Here is a 26,679-nt window from a genome sequence, read left to right on the forward strand (position 1 = left end):
TTTTTGGGGACTTATCTGCTCCTTAGTACTGAGCTCACATTTCATAGCCACTTGAGAGTTTACAACAAACGCTTCCCAGGTATCAACCAAGGGAAGTCATGGACTCAAATTTTTCTATGACTTTCAGTCATGATTCTAGGGATTCTTTACCTTTGCTGTGGCTTAACTTTTAAATGGTTTTAAATTGAGTTCAAAAGACAGGGAGTTTTCTTCCTTGAAGTAGTTCTTGGTGGTGGGTGGCTTCACTGCTTTGTCCCAGTTAACATATCCGAGGTGTTTTTTTTTAGCTGTTCCCTGCCTGCATTTCTACCTGCTCTCCCTAGTCAAAGAGAAGAGAGCTAAGGAAAACTGATCCATTTAAGTTACTGGGAAGAACACTAGAAAGCCACAGACTTAAATCCTCCTCTAGGAGGAGACACACAGTTAAGCAGGGTTTCCAATTTTTATTATTTCTTTTGAATATGTTTTTACTTGAACAAGAAAAAGTAACATATATTTGAGTATCACCAGGCACCAAATGTCTATCTTCATTTCTAATGGCTCATGTTAGGCTATTAATAAACTACAGACAAAAAGAGGTGGCCAAAGAGTTCATGTGGGGTGGGGACCGGAAGTACTAGACACTGGACAAATTGCTTCAGTTCTGAAATGCCTATTTCTGACTATGGGGGGATGTGTATGGGGTGGAAAGGAGGGGGGAGACTGTCAGGATCAGATTAATTTAAGCACTTTGAAATTTTTTTTAAACTTTTAAAACATCTGTATGTGGTCAAGTTGAAGTTGTTTCAATTGTTAGTTTCCAATTAAAGTTTATCAATTGTACACAATCTATTTGCTGAATCTTATTGGTGAACAGGAAAAGTGAAACAGATAATGTTCTATGTGTTAACTGGGCCCAAACATGGTACTTAGGAATAACTTTAACTGCACCTTCCATACCATTACAATTAATCTATAGTCTTTAAAACTAGACTTTTATCTATAATTACTTGGAACCCAGCTCCTACCTGAGTGTACCACAAAAGAAAGTTGTCCAGGGAGCCTTACTTAACAACTTGGGAATTGGCATGTACATAAGAGAGCAATTAGATTCCTTTCAATTACTGTGTTAATTTACTTTGGGACAATCTGGTGGGAAGGAATTAGGGCAGGTTTAGTTCAAGAATAATACACATCCATCAAAAGTCTCACTAAAATTAAAAGTCAAAATGGACAAAGATCTATACATACTATATCTCTATCTACATTAGCTTTTTATACTTGGTCTCACTTAAGAGCATCAAACCTGCCAGCTGCTGTGATTCTTCCCTTACACATCACCAGGTTAAACTCAGGTAAACTGGGTGTATTTCTCTGATAAGCTAGATGGTTTATATACTATGTGGTCTGCCTGTGCATCTCAGGGACTAATTCAAGATTCTCCTGGAAAAGCATCATTACTAATATCCATTAAATAAAAATTAGTCTTTGCAGTTATGTACCATAACACAATTCACTACACCACACAGCTAGCTAATCTACCTTCTTATATCACATTGGATACTATTACAAATTAATCTTGCACAAAAAGGCTCTGAGAACATATAAAAACTACTAACAACTTGAGTTTTACTGTGAAAGAAAGCTTTATTTCTAGATACGATACACTTCTGCTTTTCAAAATATCACAAAATTTTGTGTTCTTCACCAAAAAACTGAGTCAGTTTCCTTTTCTAACACGACTGTAACCAAGTGCTACAACTAAGGACCTGACAACTTCGACCTTGTTTTATCAGACTGCTAACATTTGTCCTAACTACTTAATATGTTAGAATGAAATAACCCAAAGTGTTGTGCGTTTTCTGAAGGCAGAAGTTCAGACCTGCAAAAGCCCTCACTCGTAGCTGGCGTTCAGTGAATGACTGAGGATTTAGAAATTTGGAAATCATCCAGTTCAATCCCTTCCTTTTATAGATGAGAGATTATTTAGAAATAATTTTAACTGTGCCTCCCACAGCATTACAACTAATCCATCATCTTCAAAACTACACTTCGATCTATCCTCACTTGGAGCCCTCCCCCTATCTGGGCATACCACAAATAATATGAAAGAACCGGAATTCACACCTCAGTCACAAACCCAAATCTAACACACTCTGAGCATTAAAATGTGAACCAAATGTTGTTCACTAAGCTGAAGCTTTATTCTCATCAAGAAGTCACTGGTATTCAACTACAGGTAGAGCTCCTAAATTCTGGAAGAATAGAGTCATACGTCCAGTAACAGTTGAAAACTGTCACGTATTCTCAGAGTTACACATAAACTCGGTAGCCCCATAGTCCAGACTAAACCTGAAAAAGACTCTCCCAACACGTAGTCACAGTCTTTACTTGAAGACTTCAAGCAAACTCTTTCCACCCTCGAAGAAATCCATTATACTTTTGAATAGCTTTGTGTTGAAGTTTCTCTTTACTCAAGCCTCAATTTGCCTTTTTGAAATTTTAAACTTTTACTCCCATTTCTGCCCTTTGAGGCCAAGCAGAATAAGTCAGCCCCCTTCCATATGACAGCCCTTCAATACATGAAGACAGCTATCATGTCCTTTCTCTTCCCAAGTCTATTTCTCTACAAGCAAAATATTCTGAAGTTCCTTTAATTGATCTTCAAAACTAAAGATAAATGGTGTTAATTATTCAAAGTGATGGATTTTTTACCCATGAACAATCATATGATGTACATATGATTATTTTGGCAAAAGTGGTTTAATCATCCTATTAAAACACGTGGGGAATCCCCTTCTTTGCAAAGGTGGGAGACTACAGGTATAAGAAAATTACATATACTATTAAATTGGGTAGATGTGCAGGTTTAGTTTTATTGAACTGCTTTTTTCTTCTTATCCTTTGCTATATAGGATGACTCTCTAGATGGAGGAGTGGAGAAATATATATTGGGAAATAAAAGTGATGCAAATAACAAAAGATATCAATAAAATGTTGTTAAATATACAAGATAGACCTCTTGATTCTGAAATGGAAACTAAATACTTTTTAAATATAAAAACTCCATATAGATATATGACTTTTTTCTCTCCTTTTAAAGTTCCCTATTTTTTTTAAAGTCCTTTGAATTACATAGCACAGTAGAAAAGAACACTGGACTTGAAGGCAGCAGCTCTTGGTTCAAGTGCCAGCTTTGCCATTTATTCATTCTGTGACTATAATGGCAAGTAGGGTGGGACTTTTTGCTGTTTTTTCTTTTGGAGTGCTTCTCAGCACTAAAGCAATCAAGTGCCTTTGAGTCTTGCCTTTGTTTCGATCAAGAGTCTTTGATTGAATTGAGAGTCTTTGATGACCTGCCTAAGTCACAGGAAGCCTTACGTCACATAGGTTTGGGTCACATGGTTGTGACGCCTTCTGACCCTGAAGAAGTGTATCTATACTCTGAGGTTAGCATTTTGTTTGGGGATCACTCACTGGGAGAGTGTCCTGTGATAGCTGTTAAGGAGCCCCCTCCTGGCCGCCCCCCCGCCGGCTTTAAAAAACCCAGATGTTGGTTCTTCTCTCTCTGGTAACTATGTATATAATGTCTTGGACAGACAGCTAGAAGCCTATCTGCTGATTTGTGTTATTTTGCTCTGTTTATATAATTTCTGCTTGTAATTTGTTTGTTTTTTTTCTTTAGTTCAGGATGCTGACTTTTTCCCCTGAACTAAGTGAATGATATATGTATGTTTAATTAAAGTGAGACTGTAAACCCCTTAAAGTTGCTTTCCTTAGAAAAGTAGATCAAAGAACCTGTGCTAGCAGCCCTCCTGTCTGCTGGTGTTATTGGTCTAACAGCCACAGTAGTGGCAAGTAGCACTGTTGTTACAGTGACCTGTTCCAAGTGGCATAGAACAGTGCTTGGCACATAATAAATGTTTATTGACTATTGACTTCAATTCGACTGCCTCAATTTAAAGGACTTGACTAGATTATCTCTAAGATCCTTTGGTTCTAGCTCTAATAACTTGCACATCTGTGACACTGATATCACACCACTTACCAAGAAAAGTCACACAGCTTATGTGTGTGTGTGTGTATGCATATGTTTATGCATACATACACATAACAGACACAGTGAAGGCTTAGTGTTAGTCACAGAAGGCCAGAGGCATGATGTATAGGAAAGCCAATGCACAAAGGAGAAAAAACTCGATGGACCGTAAGTTCATCAATAGTTGCAAAAAAGAACAAAACAGCCAGTTATAAACAGGACAATCCAATCAACAAGATTCTTAACAAAACACTGCTTCCCCCAAATAGTTTAAGAAATGACTTTATTTTAGTGTGTCAATCCCACAACTTCAAAGACATTTGCTCTCCAGTAGACAAGAGGCACAAACTGAAACAAGAGTTCTTTCTGAAAAACTTGTGGAGCCATGACATTGCAAGTCAGAAAAGCATCACCTACAGCGGCCTACATTGAAACTGACACAATATTCTGCCTCAAGCTCAGGAGCAGAACTTTAAAGCTAGAGCAACACCACTGCAACCATGGCAACAAGACAGGTGTTCGGTTGTTGGGCCTTCGTCAGAGTGGCTTTTCATAAGACATTCCATTTCCTGCAAAATACCTTTTACCCAAAAAGAGCTGATTTTCACCCTTAGAACTAGAACTAACTTCCCCTCTCAGTTCTAGATTTTCTTTTAAGCATATCCTTGTCTACCTAATAATTTGACTGTATTTGGCTCTTTCAGAAGAACTTTCTCTACTAAGCACTGTATGGTCTGGGAGAGAGCTATTAGCTAAAGTGGGTTTGGGAGATTAGAAAAGGCAGTTCTAAAACTTGCTGATGCTTACAAAATTGGAGACCCTACAATGAAATGGGCCTAGTATGCCTGAGCGTTTTTGTGCTTGAGGAAAACACTACTTCTTAGAGGTAGCTGTGGTTCTGGTTTCTGTTTAATTGAAATTCAGCTTAACCTGTCACAGGTTACAGGGAGATCATCATATCAGCTCAATGGAAGCAAGCTGAATTTTCTGTTTACCCAACTTGTGGCCTCCCCAGGACCCACAGAAAAGGGTAAGAAAAAGCTTATTCACAAATTTAAGTGAGCATAATTTAATTTAGCAATTTGCATCCCAGCTATGGATCAAAAGGGCTAGGAAAAAGAAATCTGGCACACCTAGCTTTCTGAGTTATACCTATCTGAGAACATTAGGAGTGTGTATCTATAACACACAGGAAAAAAATGAAGGATGTTTCAGATGTATACATTATGACTCTCTTTAATGGGTTTCGTTGCATGTTCTGCCACAGCATCATAGGAAACAAGCCAAGAATGGTTATGACTACACACTGAAGCTCCCAAGAACTCCTTTCCTCACAGGAAAAAAAAATCCCTTTTATTTGAATGGGAAAAAAAAAATGAACCTTCATGGCTGAAGCCTAACAATGGGTGAGCAGATAAGTGTTCTATTTTAATTTTTCACAATAAAACATTTTTAAAAGGATCTATCAGTCTTCATTTTGAAATTAAGTTTTGTTTCCAATACGTAATTCTCCATTTTTTCTCCACCCTTTTGGAAAATGGTCATTCTTTAAGGCAGAGGTCATTCTGGAACACTGAATCTAGCTGAAAGGGAGATGCAAAACAAAGGCAGTGCAATCAGGATAGTGCTTTCTAACAATCAAACTTACCTAAGGTATCAACCAACCATCATAATCTTGGCCTGATCTCCTTTTTCAGCAATATAAACATGCAACTTCAAGGGTGTAGAAAGTTATCAAATATTTGGAGGAAAGTAGTTATGTTCCCAACATACTTAGCACATGGACTATCAATTAAAGAATGAGAACACCAATGTCCTCTGCTGAGAAAAGAGTAAATGCAAAAAGTCAGTGAACTGTTATTTTCCAAGGAAAAAGTGGAATGTGAACACATCCATTTTCCTCCTCTACCTCTTACCATTCCCAATTCAAATAAATCATTGAATCCATTGGGCATCATGATACTGTAATATTTTTATGATAATAATATAAACCATTTCCATTTTTAATGCATATTAATTACTTTCATAAAGATGTAGCTTAAAAAGGCCTTCCAAAACATTTTTCATCCCAGCATTTGAGAATAAGCTATTTAAAAGAGTTCTGCATACAACAACACATTTGAGTGATGATGGTGTGTGAATTTACAGCCAGTACATGATATATTTATATATATATATATGTATATATATACGTACTTTAAAAAAAAACTTGGCCAGAAATTAAGGCTAACTATAAAGTAGTCCAAGTAAATTATGCTTATCAAAAACATTAATTACAAAATTAAAATTTAACATGCATTTTTCAATCATTTAAACGACTGACAGAGAAAGCTTCAGCATTCAAAGTTTTTCAATCAACTTCAAGAGAATGAAATTGTTATTTACATTTCTTTTTCTCAACTCAGCAGTGTTTAAAGGAAATTACACTCTTAGGAGTTCCACCAGCCTCCCATTTAATACAAACCAGCAAGACAGAAAATAGATCTTTTAAAACTGGGTACCAAGACAGTGGGTTTCAAATGACAGAAAGCAAGTATCATTTGTCTTTCACATACCATAGTACAGTTTATAATACTGTCATGATATGACTCATACTTGAAATTCCAACCCTCAAAAGAACTGACTGAATAATTCTTTAATAGCTATGCTTATCACAAACTACATGATAAAAGTGTGACTTTACCCACTGCAAATCAAAGTAAATAATTTAACACATCTATCAACTTAAGACAAAATCAAATTGTAACATGTAAGCAACCAAATTTCAAAACACAAAAAAAGCAAATCTAAAAACACTGGTCTAAATATTTACCTTAAATTTTTTTGAATATTCTGAAAGTCTTCAAATATTTTTTAGATTACTTTTGTTCACTATGTTTATAAATATAATTCAGAGTCTCTGAGTCTCTAAGAGAGTTTTAAATGAAGACTTTGGTAAGATGGGGGAGAAGCCATTTTAATTAGCCCAAATATATTAAAGAATACGGGTTGTCCCCATTAAACTAAAATGTAACTACTCAATCTGCACTCATATCAGTTTGTAGAACTTCCAAATTTCTAAGAGTAATGAACTCTTGGTAGGGTTTTTTCATCTTTATGTATTTTAGTGCAAAATATTTTCGAATGAGAATTTCTGACAAATGTAGTAGCAGCAAGATTTTTAAAATGGTAACTTTAATGTTATGGGTATTTTTCTCTCTCTACTCTCAACCAGAAAAGAAAATCCTGTTTTAGAAGTGAACAAATTTACATATTTCAGGCACTATATTAATGAAAGCACCTTTACTTATTAGACTGAATATCTGTAATATAGTTAGTTCAGACAAACTGCTGAAAAAATTTTCTCTTTCAAAAGGGTTTGTGTTACTGAATTTAAGGATAAAAACATAATAAATTCTTTTATTAAACAAACACACTGAATAATTTACGTGTCCTTTTTTTGTGAAAGCTGATTCACCACAAGAAATTCCAAACTCTATATAGTGGAGTTTCAACTGTGGAATTCAGTCAACATTGAGAATTAAGTTCAGTTAAAAAGATATTAATTAACAATGTTTTTAATGTCTAAATAATAAAGATGTTTTTTAGTTTAATATAAAAAAACACCTTAAGAAATAACTAAGACACCACACTGCCTAACACAGAGCAATCAGTGTCTGCCCTAGTTACCTTCTCTACCTCTGCCATTACACTTCCAGTAAAGCAAATCACAAAAGCCCACTTAAACAGTGATGCAGACGATTGTCTTCATGAACTCTCTGGTATAAGTTGTATATTTTAGTGTGGCAAAAGATGGAGAGAAGCAAATTTAAAAAACAAAGACCAACCCAATCACACTCTCTGGAGTTATGATCCAGTGGAGTGCAGACTAGGAATTGGATAGAATTTGGAGATGCGACTCTGGGTTGAAGGGTTAAGGCATTCAGACTCCCCAGTCATTTTAAAGAATACTTCTTGTTCTTGAAGCTTCCTTGCAAACTCTTCTTCTAGTGTCTGAGGGAGGAGGGAGGGTGGGGGATGAAAGAATAAGGAGTGGGGTAGAGAGAAGAAAAAAAAAATTGTCATCTAATGTGATTTTAAAAAGCATTTGCTCTCAATAATAGCAAAAGTTGTTTCAGCCTCAGAACATTTCCAGTCCCGTCCCTCCAAGTCCTGAAGCCTTCTGCTGCTGTCCACCACTGCCTCAGGTTGAGGACAAAAGAAACATCGGTCACTCTGGAATCTCCAGAGAACATAGAGTATTATTGCTTTCTTGCTCTGAATTAGGAACCCAGAAAAAATAGCAAGCAACTTTTTACTCACATTGGCAAGCTAAGTTTGACCACTTTCCCTATTCCTGAATTGGCTCTGGAGAGTATGGAACTGGCTACCAGGCATCATTCCGTAACAGCAAGTTTCCCCATATGCCTAACTCCAATCCACCTAACTTTATGTAATATCATAACCCCAAAGTAGTAACAAATCTGATCACCACAGAAAACCACTTTCCAATTAAAAAATTACAAATACATTTAATTTAAGGCTGTTCTAATTAAATAATGATGGAAGACTCAATGTCTGGAGTCTTCACATATTTCATTTTCAGGCTAAGGGAATACATATGGAAAATTCTAGTGTATCAAGAAATTATTAAATTCTTATGAAAATACATTTGAATAAAGACTATATAAATACCTACCAAAATATGCTAGCTAAATTGGGTTATGTTTTAAAAATAGCAATGTGATAAGTTCTTGGAAGAATAAAGCAAAGTAAACAAAAAAGTTAATGAGCCACATTTTAAGATTCTTATATTCTGTAATCAATCTGCTACTAATTTGACTTCAACATTTGTTGTACTAAATTGTACAGATTTGGGATAATGCCTTTTAATCTCTTTTTTTTCAAGTTACCTTTTTCCTGGGTCTCAATTTTTCTCTCCACTCTTTTAGTTCTTGGCCATGTTCCTCATCTAACTCCTTTAGTTTCTGAGTCTCATGTTCAACCAACAGATGGCATTTTTCATTCTGAAAATACAGAAAAAAATATATAGGTATAAATAACACTAATTCATCTCAGTAAATTTTTCTGGGAACAAAATTATTTCTTTAAAAACTTATAAATTTAGTAATCACTAAAAATGTAATCAGATAAATCAGTAAATTTAACATACAACCCTTAACATTTAAGTAAAGTGGAACCAAATGAATTATTAACAAACAAGTGGGGAAAAAATGCTTTGTTCATTATCCCTTTCCCAGTCTAGCTGAAGTTCTTCTTTTGACTTTGCAGCCTTTTTTCTTCCTTTAAAAAAATGGAACTGTAGTCAACTAATCACACTTCCAATTCCTTCATATAGGTTTTTCCAAATTCTATGTATGCTTGTTATTTATCATTTTATAGTGCGATAATATTCTATCATACTAATATGCCAGAATTTATTCAGCCGTAATCTAGTCATTGTCCAATAGGTTGTTTCCATTATTTTGCAACTTCATAAAGAGAAGTTATGAATATTTTTTAACGATAGGTTATCTGTAATGGTAATCAGGGCAGGATTTTTTGCTATCAAGTGCCTTTGATGAGTCTGGCCTTTGTTTGAATGGGGCAAATGCTTCTCAGCACTGGGGCAGTAGAGAGTCATTGATTTGTATATGGTGTGGTGCTTTCCCACACTCTGGTTTCTCACACCCTAAATGGTGAACCTTGAGCCTTCAGGGTACTGAACAGAGTATATGTACTGGAAGGTCAGCGTTTCACTTTTGAGGGTACACTCATTGAAAGAGTGACAAGACTCTGGGCAAGCCTTTGAAACAACCCTCCCCCCACCCCGGCTTTGTAACCCAGACAGATAGATGTTGGTGCTTCTCTGGTAACAATGTATTAATGTGGATAGACTGGTTTGCGTCATTTGCTCTGTTTATAATGTATGCTTGTAATTTCTGTTTGTGTTTGCCCTGAAGTTCAGGAGGATGATCTTTTCCCCCTGAACTAAGTGAACGATATACGTATGTTTAATTAAACTGAGACTGTTAACCCCTTAAAGTTGCTTTTCTTAAAAAAAAGATCAAAGAACCTGTGTTGGCAGCCCTTCTATGTGCTCTTGTTGTTGGTCTTAAATAGTAGCTACTAGCAACACTGTTGTTACGTTTCCACAATCGTATTTTCAAAAATCGATTACTAATTCAAGTTTGGACATCAGACACTGACAGATGTTAAAATTTCTTTTAAAATGTTCATCAAGATTCAGAAAATGAAACCTGACCTAAATTAAAGTTTTTCTGGCTTAAAAGCCAAATCAGTTATTTAGTATATTATAGAGGTAACATGGAATGAGTAAATTCTACTTCTTCTTCTTCTTTTTCTTATTCCATTAGAAAATTTACTTACAAACTTATCTAAGAATTTAGAAGGCAGTTTTATATATGTTTTACCACGAAAAACAGATGCTAAAATCAGTAACCACTGTAAACCAATTCAACTCAATGTTTACTGGATGCCTACAACAGGCATAACTCATTGCAAGAACGATAAATCTCAGGCAATGTGGTATAACGGCTGCATGCTCAATGTCAGAATCAAAGAGGATCTTCTGTAAAGTGCCCCTTAGGAGCTTAAGAAACTATATCCCTAAGAATATCTCTGATCACCTTATTCAAGAATACAGGAATAAATGAATTCCTATTAAGATGACATACAGAGAAATTTGTATTTAAAAGTACAACAATGGTTCTGGCTGCTTCAATTCTGAATTATGTTGTGTCTTCTCTGAGATACAATATATTAAAAACACAATGTCAAAGAGATCACACAAGCGGGAAATGGACTCTTATGTACAAAAATATTTATAGCAGCAATTTTGTGGTGGCAAAGAATTGGAAATCAAGGGGATGCCCATCAATTGGAGAATGGCTAAACAAGTTGTGGTATGTGAATGTAATGAAATACTATTGTGCTACAAGAAAGGAGGAGCAAACAGACTTCATAATAACATGGAAAGATTTATATGAACTGATGCTGAGTGAGGGGAGCAGAACCAGGAGAACATTATACACAATTATAGACACATTATATCTCTGATGACTAACTCCGATAGACTTGACTCTTCTCAGCAATGCAAGGTTCTAAGACAACTCCAAAAGACTCATGATGGAAAAAGCAATTTACATCCAGAAAAAGAATCATAGGAGTCTGAATGAAGATTAAAACAAACTATTTGCTCTCTTTTTTTTGTTTCTGTTTTGTTTCTTCTTTTTCATGGTTCGTTCCATTAGTTAAAACTCTTCTTTACAACTTGAGTATTGTGAAAATATGTTTGGTGTGGAGGTATATGTAGAGCCTACATCAGACTGCATGCTGTCTTGGTTGGGGAGGGGTGAGGAGATGGAGGGGGAGAAAATTTGAAACTCAAAAACTTGAGGAACTGAATGTTGCTTAAAAATAAATAAATAAATACATGAAATTTCTAAAAAGGAAAATATAGGGTAAAAAAAAATTTAAAAAACACAATGCTACTGAACAGAGAAATCAGACAATTAAGGCTTATTTTAAAATTTTAAGAATTCCTTAATTATTATTTTGCTGTTAGGCAATGTGATGCTGAAAGATGCTCTGTATAAATGGGTGATTAAATATCATGAACTCCTTTTGTTTTGGAGCTTGTACAGCTAACCTGTAGTTGATGTAGTTCTCGGACATTAGCTTCGCACTGCAACTGAAGGTCCCGCATCTGATTTTCATGTTTTTGATGCTGAGCCATCCTTTCATTTTTCTGTCTCTTTTCTTCTTGAGCAGCAAACTAACAAACAAGCCAGGGGGCAAAATAGGGGTTGATAAGCATCTTAATTTATTGAGTGTCTATTTAAGGATTTTAACATAATAGTTTCAGTTGAAAATTTTAAGTTACAATAAACTAAAGGTAATCAAAAGTATAAACTAATTTATTTTCAGACTTACAAAAATCTATTTTGTCGATATACCTAAGTGTTAGAAATGAGCTATAGAGGTTTTCCAAGCTTCCGCCTCTAAAGCAGGAAGGAAAAGAAAACCCATACCTAAACTCCTGGTTCTTCCCTCACGAAGCCTGAGGAGAATAGAATGGAGTCTCCTCCTGACTTAGCCCTATGATCAAAATATCTGGAAGATACAAGACCAAATTTAATGTAATGGCTTATAAAGTTCCAGATGGAAAGAAAATAAATGAGAAGACATGTGAGTCTTCACTAAGTTAGCACTTCGAATTTATTCTGATTCACTGGTTCCTTTACCACAGCTTCACGCTATGAGAACAATGATGAAAATTTTGCTTCTCAACTGTAAAGCAGGATTCAGTCTGGAAATAACTCTTCACAGTTTTTTCCTACACATCAAGGCTTTGGGGATCTTCTGATTATATGTCCCGCATCCTCCTAACTGCTATGGGGCCTAAGTAGGTGCACAGATGAGAAATGCAGTAGTAAGTTCTTTCAATAGTATCAATTTAAATTTAAGCAGCTTAGTACAGCTTTATCACTACTCCCCAGGTTAAGTATAGTTCTAACGTAATTCCTGGACTTACAGTTGAGATCAATCTAGTTCTAGGTCTGGGATGAGGGGTGGGGGGTTAGTGGCACCCTTCTTTGGATAGCACCAGCCCCAAGAAGTTGATTATAGCCTTACATCTATCCTGATTTTGACTGTGTATCTCATTAGGCTAAAGGTAGTGGTTAAATTTGTATCAATAATACTATCATTTGCCTTTCAAAACTAATTTAAATTTTTAAAAACCTATTTGAAGCAAGTAATTTATTAGCTCCTTGCCTGTTTAACTTTGTCACGGTCCTGGTCTGGAGTGCCTGTTGAATTGATTCTCAAACTCTTCTTAAACATGGCCATCCGAGTCTTGGCTTCGCTACGCTGGATCTTGGGTAGTCTTGCTCTTTCTTGAGTATGTCTGTTTTTTAACTCTTCGATGAGCCGTTGATTATATCGCTGCATTTGTTCAGTTTCCTACAAGAGTTTCAAATATAATCTACTGATACAGAAATAATATAGCTACTTTAATTTTAGGCACTTACTATTCACATAGTATCTTTTAGAAGCTACATCCTTAAACATGTATAGATAAAAACAATATGCCTATAATTCTATGAACATATTAAAATTTAAATTAGATATTCTTTTATATTTCCACTGAATAGTTCTTAAAATTATACAGTCAGAATTACATTTGTGCCCATTTAATTTGCCTTTGTCTCACAAGTGTTACAGTTTAATAAATTATATCAAACAAATGGTATCTGAGATTTCTCTCCTCTTTCAATCCATCTTGCAATTTACCAACAGATTAATTTTGCTAAAGAAACATAAACATGTCACTCTCCTGTTCATAAACTTCAATGGTTCCTTGTTATGTAGTGGATGAAGTTCAAAACTTGGTGGCCTGGAATTCAAGATGCTCTACAATACGGTCTGAGGCCATCTTTATACATAGCCACATCCTCACTATTCCTCTATACACTATGCTACAGCCAAAGTAATCTATTTGCCATTCTGCAAACATGTGATGATTCATGATGTCTCTACATCTTCAGTTTCCTGTCTTCTCAGCCATCTAGAATCATCAGAACTCTATCAAAATCCTAACCATTCTTCGAGATCCTGATATGATTATCAATTTCTCTTCTTCTCATTCATTCCCAAGAGAAAGGATTCCTTCCCTCAAGGCAGCTACACAATACAGTGGATACAACACTGAGCCTGGAGTCAGAAAGACTGTAGTTTGTCAAATCTGATCTCAGACACTATGTGTCTGGGCAAGTTACTTTAAGCCCGGTTTGCCTCAGTTTCTTCAACTATAAAATGGAATTACTAACAGCACCTACTTCATAGGGTTGTTGTGAGGATTAAATGAGGTAACATTTGTAAAGTATTTAGCACAGTGCCTGGCACATAACATGTGTTATATAAATGTTTATTCCCTTCCTGCTTCTGAGCTACTCACTCAACAGGACTTTGTGCAACTCATAAGTGTACAGTGCCTAGTGTGCTAGGGACTGGAGACAAAAATAAAAAGACAGAAGTGGCTTTGCCCGCCAGCATCTAACATTCTGGAAAAGGTGAAGGTAGAAAACGAATGGAGGTAAGTAATTACAAAGTACATACAAAGTAAATTCAAAATAGTTTTAGAAGATAAAGGGCACTAGCAACTAAGGGGGCAAGAGAACAGGAATAATCCTCAAAGATGAGACAGCACTTAAGCTGAGCCTTGAATATCATTCTAGCAGTTGTACTGAAGATAGGAAAAGGAAAGAAGCTAGAGACAAATGAGAAGGCTGCTGCAATAGTCCTGCTGAGAGATGAGGACTGAGAAAGAAGTAGATACGAGATGTTGTGCAAGTAGAATCAAAAGGACCTGACAACTGATTGAAGGGAGAGGATGACAGAGAGGCTGCAAACTTCAGTGAGTAGAAGGATAGTAGGCCCTTCAAGAGAAATTGTGAAGCAGAGGGCAAGAGGAATAAATATAATAATTACTGCCTTGGACATCAGTTTAAGCTTCCTTTTGGACATCCAGTTGAAAATGTTCAACACATGACACAGGACTGGAGCTCAAGGGAGAGACTAGAGGTGGATATAGAAATCTGGCAGTCATCTACATAGAGATCAAAATTGAATATGGATAATGATCCAGCAAAAGAAAACTGAGAAGGAACAGCCAGAAAAGTATGACAAGTTCTACAAGAGCAGTGTCATTAAAAACCCATGGAGAAAAGACTAGTCAAATGTCTCAAACAGTGCGGAGAAGCCAAGAAGCATGAGAAATGAGAAAAGACCATCAGATTTTGTAATTAAGAGCTCACTGGTAATCTTCAAAAGAGTAGTTTCAGTTAGAAAGCCAGACGGCATGGGGTGAGAAATGAGAGGAGAAGTGGAAGCAATAAGCAACAACCACTTTAAAAATAAAAAAGTTTGGAGGGGCGGAACCAAGATGGCTGCTTGAAAACAGGGACTCACTTAAGCTCTCCCCCAAACCCCTCCAAACACCTGTAAAAAGTGGCTCTAAACAAATTCGAGAGCTATGGAACCCATGAAATAACAGAGGGAAACAAGTCTCCAGCCCAAGACAGCCTGGATGGTCGCTGGTAAGGGTTTATCGCACCATGCTGAGAGCGGAGCCTGCACCAGGAGTAGACCAGGCGGAGGAGGCCTCAGGGCCCTGAATCACTGAGCTGCGGCAATTACCAGACATCTCAACCCACAAACGCCAATGACAACAAGGCAGGTCAGTGGGAAAACTGCTGGATCTAAGTGAGAGAAGTACATGGTCCGGCCCCACTCTGGGGGCAGCAGAGGTGGCACAGCAGCAGCAGCAGGAAGTTCCAGTGGCTGCTTCCAGAGCTCCAAGCAGCTGCAGCTGCTTCTGGTCCCCAAGCCCATCCAGTGGAAGGAATCAGGCGGGTGATCAGAGCAGGAACACAGGGATGGCTTTGCTGGTACAGAGGCAGGGTTCTCTTGCTTTGCCCTGCCTGGATCTGGGTCACACTCCTGGTTGGCAGTTCTTGGGGGATGAGGAACGCTGGTGTGGCAGAGTTTGTGGTGACTGTGGAGAGGGAGTCCTGGTAGTTACACAGGAAAAAGGAGGGCTCATACTCACAGGCCAGAGCACAGGCCAGGAGAGGAATATCATACCTCCACAGAATAGAAATAGCTCTGAAAGCAGCAGCGCAAAACCCCTGAAGCTTGGGACAAAGCACTCTCCTCTCTGAAAGCAATCACACCCTGACAAAAACCTCAAAAGTCAAGTAACTGGGTGGGAAGATGAGCAAGCAGTGTAAAAGGACTCAGACTCAGACTACAGAACCTTTTTCTCGTGACAAAGAAGATCAAAACATACAGCCAGAAGAAGTCAACAAAGTCAAAGAGCCAACATCAAAAGCCTCCAAGAAAAATATGAACTGGTCTCAGGCCATGGAAGAGCTCCAAAAGGATTTGGAAAATCAAGTAAGAAAAGTGGAAGAAAAATTAGGAAGAGAAATGAGAGTCATGCAAGAAATTCGTGAAAAATAAGTCAATGACTTGCTAAAGGAGACCCCAAAAAATACTGAAGAAAATAACACCTTAAAAAATAGACTAACCCAAATGGCAAAAAGCTCCAAAAAGCCAATGGGAAGATGAATGCCTTAAAAGGCAGAATCAGCCAAATGGAAAAGGAGGTCCAAAAGACCACTGAAGAAGAAAATAACACCTTAAAAATTAGAATGAAGCAAATGGAAGCTAGTGACTTTATGAGGAATCAAGATATTATAAAACAGAACCAAAATAATGAAAAAATGGAAGACAATGTGAAGTATCTCACTGGAAAAACCACTGACCTGGAGAATAGATCCAGGAGAAATAATTTAAAAATTACTGGACTACCTGAAAGCCAAGATCAAAAAAGAGCCTAGACATCATCTTTCAAGAAATTATCACGGAAAACTGCCCTGATATTCTAGAACCAGAGGGTAAAATAGAAATGAAAAGAATCCACCAATTACCTCTTGAAAAAGATCCCAAAAAGAAAACTCCTAGGAATATTGTCACCAAATTCCAGAGCTCCCAGGTCAAGGAGAAAATATTGCAAGCAGCCAGAAAGAAACAATTTGAGTATTGTGGAAACACAATCAGGATAACACAAGATCTATAGCTTCTACATTAAGGGATAGAATGACTTAGAATATGATATTCCAGAGGTCAAAGGAGCTAGGATTAAAACCAAGAATCACCTACCCAGAAAAACCGAGTATAATACTCCAGGGCAAAATACTGACTTTCAATGAAATAGAGGACTTTCAAGCATTCTCGATGAAAAGACCAGAGCTGAACAGAAAATCTGACTTTCAAACGCTAGAATCAAGAGAAGCATGAAAAGATAAACAGGAAAGAGAAATCATAAGGGATTCACTAAAGCTGAATTGTTTTGTTTACATTCCTACATGGAAAAATGATATCTGTAACTCATGAGAGCTTTCTCAGTATTAGGGTAGTTGAAGGAATATACATATATATAGACAGAAGTCACAGATTGAGTGGAATATGAAGGGATGATATCTAAAAATAATAATAATAATAAAACTAAGGGCTGAGAGAGGAATATATTAGGAGGAGAAAGGAGTAAATTATGTCACATAAAAGTGGCAAGCAAAAGCAGTTCTGTTGGCAGGGAAGAGGGGGCAGGTGAAAGGGAATGAGTGAATCTTGCTCTCACCAGAGTTGACTTAAGGAGGGAATAATATACACATTCAATTGGGTATCTTACCCTACAGGAAAGTAGAGGGGAAGGGCATAAGAAGGCATGATGATAGAAGGGAGGGCGGATTGGGGGAGGAGGTAGACAAAAGCAAACTCTTTTGAAAAGGGATAGGGTCAAAGGAGAAAATTGAATAAAGGGGGACAGGATAGGATGGAGGAAAATATAATTAGTCTTTCACATGACTATTATGGAAGTGTTTTGCATAATGATACATGTGTGGCCTATGATGAATTGCTTGGCTTCTCAAGGACGGTGGGTGAAGGGAGAGAATTTGGAACTCAAAGTTCTAAAAACAAATGTTCAAAAAAAAGTTATTTTTACATGCAGTTGGGAAATAACATATACAGGCAATGGGGTACAGAAATCTATCTTGCCATACAAGAAAGTAAGGGGCAAGGGGATAAGGTGGGGCAGAGAGTGAGGTGAAAGGGAGGGCAAACTGGGGAAAGGGGCAACCAGAATATATGCCATCTTGGGGTGGGGGGAGGGTAGAAATGGGGAGAAAAATCTGTAACTCAAAATCTTGTGGAAATCAATGTTGAAAACTAAATATATTAAATAATTTAAAAAGTATGGCTATAAAAGGGAGAGGAGCTAAAGGATGACAGTTTGGTGGCTTCAAGTGAAGGCTTTTTAAGGATGGGGAAGCCTTGGGCATGTTTGCAGATAGTAAGGTAGCAGAGAAAAAGTTAATAGAAAGACTGAAAATGAGATAGAGGGGGAAAGGCAGAAGAGGAGTATGAAATCAAGTCCAAAAATACAGGGATTGGTCTTGGCAAAAAAAAGGGTCACTTCATCAAAGTAAGGAGGAAAGGATAACAGAAGATATCAAAGGGGTTTGAGATGTAAAATAGAGGAGAACAGGGAGTTGTCCATGAATGGTACTGTGTTTATGTCTTCTGTAGTAAGGCTATACACTCCAGAGGGCTGAAACTGCATACCAGCATGTAATATATCTCTAATTTAAATTCTCTTCCTAAATTGTACTTCTTAAGGGAAGAACCTTATTCATTTCTTAACCCTTGTCCTACTCCTACTGTAAAAGAAAAATGGTTTAATAATTTTTAAAAATAGAGGGCTTCCTTAATTTATTTTTGAAAAGTGAATTTGACTCAAAGAATTTTTATCTGCTTTTAGATTTAATGTACTTAATTTAAAAAAAAAAACACCCATGCAGGGAAACTCCCCATACAAATACAAATAGGAAATCTACATTTTAATCTAATACCAAAAAATTTGCCCACTTAACATGGAGTCCTCCATGTAACAGATACTTAAGAAATACGAAAAATCAGAGTTTTCTTCCATGAAATCTTGAATTTTTTGAAGTGAAATGAAAACAAAACTTAAATTTTTCTTTACTTCCTTTCTATGCTATTCTTTTAACTCAGCCATTCAATAATGTAGTTTTTCCCCCACCAAACTGAAATGTCCTTAAAGGCAAAGTCTTTGCTTCCCTACTTTTGCCAACCTGTATAATGACCATCAAAAATTAGGCACAAAATAATCTGGTTTACTGCCACACAGTTAATAGGCTTTAAGTAAAAATAATTATAAATGGATTTTTGGTCTTTTGTTGTTTAAAATTAATAATAATAATAAACTAATTTTTAAAATTATCTTTCTAAGGGTATCTCAATACAAGTCTTCATTTTTACTACTTTGAACAACATATGGTCTAAGAAGCCACTATGATGAGGCAAAATGAAGATAATGTGTCCTAAAGGCAACTATACATTTAATTAACTGCCATTATTATGATTTGAAGACGCATAGTTTTACAACCCTGATAATGACATAGTTAACTACTCCACAGTTCCTCAGAGAAATGTGTTAGGATAAAAGATAGTAACAACAAAAAGGCAACCTAAAATGTGGCCTTGAGAAAACCTAAGCTGGTACACAAGAAATGATTAATATGAACAATTCAGAGAAGAATTTGTATGAAGTGTGAAGTAAACAGAATAAGAAATGACAACAATCAAAATGGAAAGAAAAAACTAAAACTAGACACTGTCCAATTATAATGTTAAAACTTGGTCCCCAAAAAAGAGATTAAAAAATGCACTTCCCTGAACCCTTCTTTGAAGAAATGGGGGACCATGGGTATGAATATTGGTCAGATTCAGCTGATATTCTATTTGGTTTTGCTGACTTGTTTTTTTTTCACTCTTTGTTAAAAGGGATGGCTCAATAGGCAGACAAGAAGGAAAGGTAATAGTTGGAAATGAAGGTGAAGTACACACAAAAGATATCAACATAAATGTTAAAAAAGGACAATCTCCTCACAATAATTCCATCCCAATCTCTACCCATTCACTGTATTAAAAAAAAAAAAAACACCATACACCAAAGCTGAATCAAGACACTTACTAGCTACGGGACCCTGGGCAGTTTCCTCAGTTGTAAAATGGAGTTATAATAACAGTACCTCCCTAACCTCTCAGGTTTACTCTAAGGACCAAATGAGATAATATTTGTAAAGCACTTAGCACACAGTGCCTGGCAAATCGAAGGTACTTAGTAATGTGTGTTTCCTTCCCTTTCCTCCTTGGTTTTATATATAACATTCAAAAACCCTAAAAACACTATAATGCAAAAAAAAAGGGAACAAGAATATTTTCATTTACCTTTTCATGGCGCTTAAGTAGCTGATGCCTTTGCATGAAGTACTGATCCTTGAGTTGTTGTTTAAGGAGCTGATGTTTTTCTTGTAAGTGTCGCTCCTCAAGTTCCCAAATAGCCGCTTCACGAGCTGGGAGAGGAAAATAATTTTCAGAAATGTGCTTTTTTTTCTAATACATTCTTGCTTTCTAGTTTTAATATTAACCTAAAATATGTATTCTATTTCCAGTAGTTTATGTGTACTTATATTTTAAAGTACAAATGAAAAATTAAATTAACAAAACTGTATAGATAATAGCAATTTATTACTTCTTTCCATTTCATTCTAATTTTCTATGAATTGTTAACTAATGCCCTCCCCAAAATCCCACCTAGGTAAAGTAATGAGAAAGAAGTATAATAGATAAATGTTTAGAGGAATTAAGTATTTCAATTTCCATCCCATTATATAGTCATGAAGTATATCCAAATGTATAAGATATTAAAGGAACCCAAAACCACCAATGAGAGTTTCTGGCTGTACCTAGCTAATAACAGATACTTTAAAGGACCTAATCTTTCATCTTGGTTTTCAATTTGCATAAAAATTCTAAAACTAACAATGTTTCTAAAAAGAAAAAAAAAGTTTCTCCCTTCCCTTTTTTTCATTTCTTCTCCCTGAAAAGAACAACGTTGATCCATCTACTCCATAAATTATTTTCAATACCGTTATAGCTACTACTTTTACACATACAAGCTGTGTATTTCTACATACCTCTCATGAGCTGTTGTTTATTATTCAGGCATTCTCGCTCAATGTTAGCTAACTCTGCCTTCTGTTGTTGGATGATCTTCTTCAGTGATCCATCTAATTCCTGTTGTTGCTTCTGAACAAATTCTTGTTCCTATCAGATACATGCAAAAATCTATTAACAAGTACTTTGTGAGTATACTAGTATATCTATATATATTGATGTTTAACAAGCGGTCCACATCATTATCATACAAATCACCAAAAACAATATGCTCAACATTTTTAAAATGTGCTAATTATCCAATTTTTAGATAATCAGAAAGAAAATTAAGATGGTTATAATATACATATACATATCATTCTAAACTCAAAACTAAGAACAATGCACATACAATCACAATAATAATTACACAGAGTATACTATTACACTAACACCTTACTGCTAGAAATTATGCAAAGTATACTACAGAAAATAAGAAAAAATAGGTAATGCCTCTTAGAAAGTTGGTTTATACAACTAATTTTTTTTAAAAAAAAAAGCCAAATTTTTAAAAGATTTTTTCCCTAAGAAAGCAATGATTAGCAAGAAATTAATTATATTAAGATATTAGCTTTTTATTGATGGAGATGCCATGTAGATATGTGCCAAGACTGATGATCTGAGGCCCACCACATCATTCCTGAAGAATTAGGAATAAAGAATAAAATTTAGGGTTCCTTGCCCTCAACCGACAACTGAAAAGCACTGTAATTTCACATTATTCTAAGGTTTTGGCTCTTAGGAGGATTCCAAATAACTCAGTCTCTTCAAGAAGACTATGCTAAATTATAATATCATGTAGGTTTGGGGACCTGTTAGATTGACTAATAAATGATAATGCTAGAGGGTATTCAAAAAAAGGGGGGCAAATTCAAATAGTTATATTAAGCCTGTCAAGCCTCCATCTCTTCCTTAGAGGCCTCACCACTTCTGATCTAGCCCCAAGAGATGGGTCCAAATCCTTCTACACACACACACACACACATACCCCACTACCTATTTCACATGAAAATAGATATGAACCCCTAGATCAGATATCCCTTGGATCAAGGATGGTTTGAGTCTGACATAATCTAGAATCTAGATTCACTGAGTTTCAGCCAAAATTAGACCATCCTGGGGCAGGGGAGTAAAAGTTCACTAGGGAAATCTGCCATGCTATGGGGATTCTGAGGCAGAGGATTAATTCCCTGTGATTGACTTAATGCTATTCTGTTAAGAGCATTTTTTAAAACATCTTATGATTGATGAACCCAAACAAAAACTGTTGGGAAAACTGGAAAGCAGATTGGTAAAAACTAGACCTAGACCAACATTTCACACTTTATACCAAAATAAACTCAAAATGAGTGCATGATTTAAACATAAAAGGTGATATCATAAGCAAATTAATGGAGCAGAGAAAAAAAATTACCTGTCAGATGTATGGACAGGGGAAAAGCTCCTGACCAAACAAGAGATAGGTTCACAGGACGTAAAACGGATTAATTTTGACTGCATAAAATTAAAAAGTTTTTGCGCAGACACAGCTAATGCAACAAAGATTAAAAGAAAAGCATTAAAAACTTAGGGGTGGGGGAATCCTTGCAGCAAGTTTTCTGACAAAGGTCTCAGTTCTAAACCATATAGAGAACTAAGTAAATTTTACAAGAATAAGAGCCATTCCACAATTGATAAATTGTTAAAGGATATGAATAGTCAGTTTTCAAAGGAAGAAAAACTATCAATAGCTTTATGAAAAAAATGCTCTAAATCACTACTGATCAGAAAAATACAAATTAAAACAACTCTGAGGTACTACTCTACATCCATCAAATTAGTTAAGATGACAAAAAGGAAAAATAACAAATGCTTTAGGGGATATGGGAAAACAGGTACTCTAATACACCGTTGGTAGAGCTATGAACTACTAGTCTAATCATTCTAGAAAACAATTTGGAACTATGACCAAAAAGTTATCAAAATGTGTAAACCCTATGTTCTAGCAGTAAAACAACTAGGTCTATACCCCAAAGAAATCAAAGAAAGAGAAAAAGGACCCATATGTACAAAAATATTTATGGCAGCATTCTTTGTATGGGGCGGAGGGGAAGAAACATGACTAATGTGGAAATTTGTTTTCCGTGACTGTACATTTTGTAATGAGTTTTGTTTTTCTTGCCTTCTCAATGACTGACTGAGTGGAAAGGAGGGAAAACATTTGGAACCGAAAAAAAAAGAATAAAAAAGTCTCTGTTCTTTAAGAGAAATAATTTTTAAAATATTTAACTTTTTAAAAATGCCTTAAAATTACCTATAATTTTTAAATAGGTAAAAGTAGTAGATAATTTCTTTTTATCTGGGTGACCTCAATTATATAATTTGGCATGAACACAGAATACCACATTTATAATCATATCAGTAAAAAGAAAGGCTTGTAAATCAACTCCATAAATTATAATTTCTTACATGTCTAACATCAGTCTTTCACAACCAGAAAACACGATAATTTGGTGAAGCCTACAAATTACCTGGAATAATTCTTCAGAATCCCATCAGCCTTGGTACTTAACCTCATCACTACCTTTTTGCTTCTCTGACTGGAGAGCAGAGTCACAAACTCCAAAACCTCCCTTTAAGGAGAACGCTTGGCCCATACATCTCATTTTTCATCTGGCTGCACTACTCTGGGAGCTCTCTAATTTCACTATGCCCTTGCATTGGGTACCTTCTCTCCTCTTCACTCCCACTTTTCGGCTTCCTTTTCTGTGTTTTCTTGCCACTTTAAATTGTAAGCTCCTTGAAGCTCTTTTTTCATATTTGAATCCTCAATGCTTAGGCACAGTGCCTGGCACATAGTAGGTACTTAATAACTGTTTGCTGACTGACTGAATAAACCACTTTAGCTTTTTAAAATTATGAGGAAATCCAAGTGATCAATTACTTATTGTCAAGAGAACAAGCTGTCTCTCTGTTCATCTATTCACATTTACATCTCCATGCAGACATGTTTAATAGTAGAAATACTGTCAGCTTGGACAGAGTTCTCTAGTACCATGCCAAAGGGATTACTTTTTGGTCTTTTGTTCAACATTTTTGTCAATGATTTGGACAAACACACAGAAGGCAAATTCATCAAAAATTAGCAATCACATAAAACTAGGAAAAGTGCTAGCTAGCATAATGAACAGCACAAAACAGTAGAATCAAGGTCCAAAATCATCAGATAAAAGCCAAGCTCCAAATTTAAGTTAAAAATTGGATTCTACAAGTAAATGATGGGAAAGACATGGCTCAAAATCAATTTATGTGAAAATAAATCTTGGGTATCTTACTTGAAAACAAACTTAATATGAGCCCAAAAGTGTATTATAGCTACTTAAAAATAATTTTTTGGCTCTCGTTCAGCTGGCCAAGATGCCAAAAGGGAAGAAGGCCAAGGCAAAAAAGGTGGCTCCAGTCCCTGCTGTAGTAAAGAAGCAGGAGGCCAAGAAAGTGGTCGATCCTTTGAGAAGCAGACCAAGAACTTTGGCATTGGTCAGGACATCCAGCCCAAAAGGGACCTTACTCAATTTGTCAAATGGCCTCGGTATATCAGACTGCAGCGTCAAAGGTCTATCCTATATAAGCGTTCGAAAGTCCCACCAGCAATTAACCAGTTCACTTGGGCTTTGGATCGTCAGACAGCTACTCAACTGCTGAAACTGGCTCATAAGTATAGACCTGAGACAAAGCAAGATAAGAAGCTTCTGGCTCAGGCTAAACAAAAAGCTGCAGGCAAAGGAGATGTCCCCACTAAGGGGCCACCTGTCCTGAGAGCAGGTGTTAACACTGTTACTACCCCAGTAGAAAACAAGAAAGCACAGTTGGTAGTGATTGCACATGACATGGACCCCACTGAGCTAGTGATCTTCCTACTTGCCTTGTGCCGAAAAATGGGGGATTCCTTACTGTATTATCAAAGGTAAAGCCAGACTGGGTCACTTAGCTCACAGAAAGACCTGCACAAGCACTGTCTTCACACAGGTTAATCCTGAAGATAAGGGAGCCCTGGCTAAGCTGGTAGAAGCCATCAAAACCAATTACAACGACAGATATGATGAGATCCGTAGTCACTAGGGTGGCAGTGTTCTGGGTGCACAATCAATGGCTTGTATTGCCAACCTGGGAAAGGCAAAAGCTAAGGAACTTGCAACAATAAATGTATATTTGATTTTTCCCTACATAAAAATAAAAATTTAAACAAAAAAAAATAATTTTTTGATAAACTAGAATGTCCAGGGAAGGCAACCAAAATAGTAAAGGATCTAGAAATGATGCCACCTGGAGAAAAATTGAGGTAAATGAAGATTTTAAATCAGAGAAATAAAATAACTTCAACAAAAGAAAGAACTTTCTAACTACAAAGGATTTCCAATAATATAGCAAGCTGCATTTCAATGTGGGCTTCTGGCATTGGAAAGTGTCCCAAGAGAAGCTAGATGAGTTAGAAAGAATGTAGGAAAGGGGGTTATTGGATGGATAGGTGTGACTAGGATTAACGCGCATCCTACCCTTAGAAGAGATGCAAGTCTTACTTTGGTTAAGAAATTCTTTGAAAAACCCATTTGTAAAGTCAACTAGTAATAATAATGCTATGGTAAATACACTTTAGCTTTTCTCTCACTGACAACAAAATCAAGAGTATATTGTAAAAGATTTTATACATGTAACTCTTAACAAAAATAATTTCAAACTTTACCATAAGTTAGGAATCCTGAGTTATATTCCCCATAGTGGGAACTCACTGAATAATCTAAAACAGCTCACCTGACTTATTTGTTATTCAAATTTTATCAGTAAAAATGGAGATTTAATCCCTTACCAATAAATTTGTCAGAAATAAATTAATGCTCATAATGTACATTTGGATCCTTGGGTTAGGGATACAATTCAACTATAAAGTACACAACTGTGCAATAAAATGCAATACAGTAGATCTTATCTACTTAAAAACTTGCTTATCTAGGTAAAGCCATGAGGGTAATTCAACCAACGTTGAAGGTTCTTCGGGGAATCAAGGAAGATAAAAAATACAGTAAAGCAGAGGGATTTGTTTAAGAAGTACCCAGAGGTGGTTCTCAAATGTAAAGAAAACAACTTTGAAAACAAAAAACATAGGAGGCAAGAAGGAATCAGTAATTTCAAGTAGAATATGTAATTTACCCACTCCCTCACAATAACTGAAAGATAACTGTTTCTTAAATAAGAAAAAGACAGTCAATTCAAGTATCTCTACAGAATCTCAGCAAAGAGATCTGCAGTCCTTTTCTGAGGGCAGATGGATTTATTAAGAAAAGAGAATCACAAGAAAGACAGCAGCTAAAGAATCTGAGTTAGTGACTTAAATATAATACTACTGACGAAAAGCAAAGTACTGACACATTGAAACTGCAAAATAAACCTTGGTTTAAAAATTAAGTAATCTCAGTACAAAAGATCTGTCCCACCCTTACAAAATTGTCTTTACATTGAAAGAAAAACCTTAGATATTAAATATAAAACTTGGTAATCAAAACTATTGGCAAAAAAGGAACACTGTATAATAGGTATTTTACCTATTTCTTTCAAACATTTTGTGGTTTTACTTAAGTACAAGGCTAAATATATGGTCATGATCAGAAAAGTAATAGGGACTTATGATTTTTCTCTCCCTTAAAAGCATCCATACTTTGCCTAGTCTGTTGAAAAACTCTAAATAAAAGTCCTATAACTGAAAAACAATTAAAAGATAAGCCTTGGTTTCTGAAAAATCAAATTGCCTTCTTTTCACTTCTATTATAAACATCAAACATTAAAAACAAATACTGTGGGGTCAAATTAGTTGGTAACTTTCCTCTGGAGGCTGTGAAAAAACAAAAACAGCTTAGATGATATTACGTAGCTAATTTATATATGTCATATGGATAAGTTATAATTTGACTGAACAAACAGGAAGTGGAGAAAAACGGATTAAAGGTGCCATTTTACACTGGCTTTTCTGACCACACTCA

The 26,679-nt window shown here is 36.0% G+C and overlaps 1 protein-coding gene across 2 annotated transcripts in view; it reads right to left on the reverse strand.

The window, feature by feature from the left end:
• Positions 1–4,284: 4,284 nt before the first annotated feature.
• SLK (STE20 like kinase) overlaps positions 4,285–26,679 on the reverse strand; it is a 77,512-nt gene continuing 55,117 nt past the window's right edge. For both annotated transcript variants that reach the window (XM_036737231.1, XM_036737232.1), the window contains 6 exons: positions 20,650–20,779; positions 19,901–20,025; positions 12,797–12,985; positions 11,670–11,795; positions 8,911–9,024; positions 4,285–8,011 (listed from right to left, as the gene is read on the reverse strand). In XM_036737231.1, the coding sequence (XP_036593126.1) occupies positions 7,865–8,011; positions 8,911–9,024; positions 11,670–11,795; positions 12,797–12,985; positions 19,901–20,025; positions 20,650–20,779 (831 nt within the window). In that variant the 3' untranslated portion in view covers positions 4,285–7,864. The remainder of the gene's footprint in view (positions 8,012–8,910; positions 9,025–11,669; positions 11,796–12,796; positions 12,986–19,900; positions 20,026–20,649; positions 20,780–26,679) is intronic.

Source organism: Trichosurus vulpecula, chromosome 8 (genome assembly GCF_011100635.1).
Source record: "Trichosurus vulpecula isolate mTriVul1 chromosome 8, mTriVul1.pri, whole genome shotgun sequence".
NCBI lineage: Eukaryota > Metazoa > Chordata > Mammalia > Diprotodontia > Phalangeridae > Trichosurus > Trichosurus vulpecula.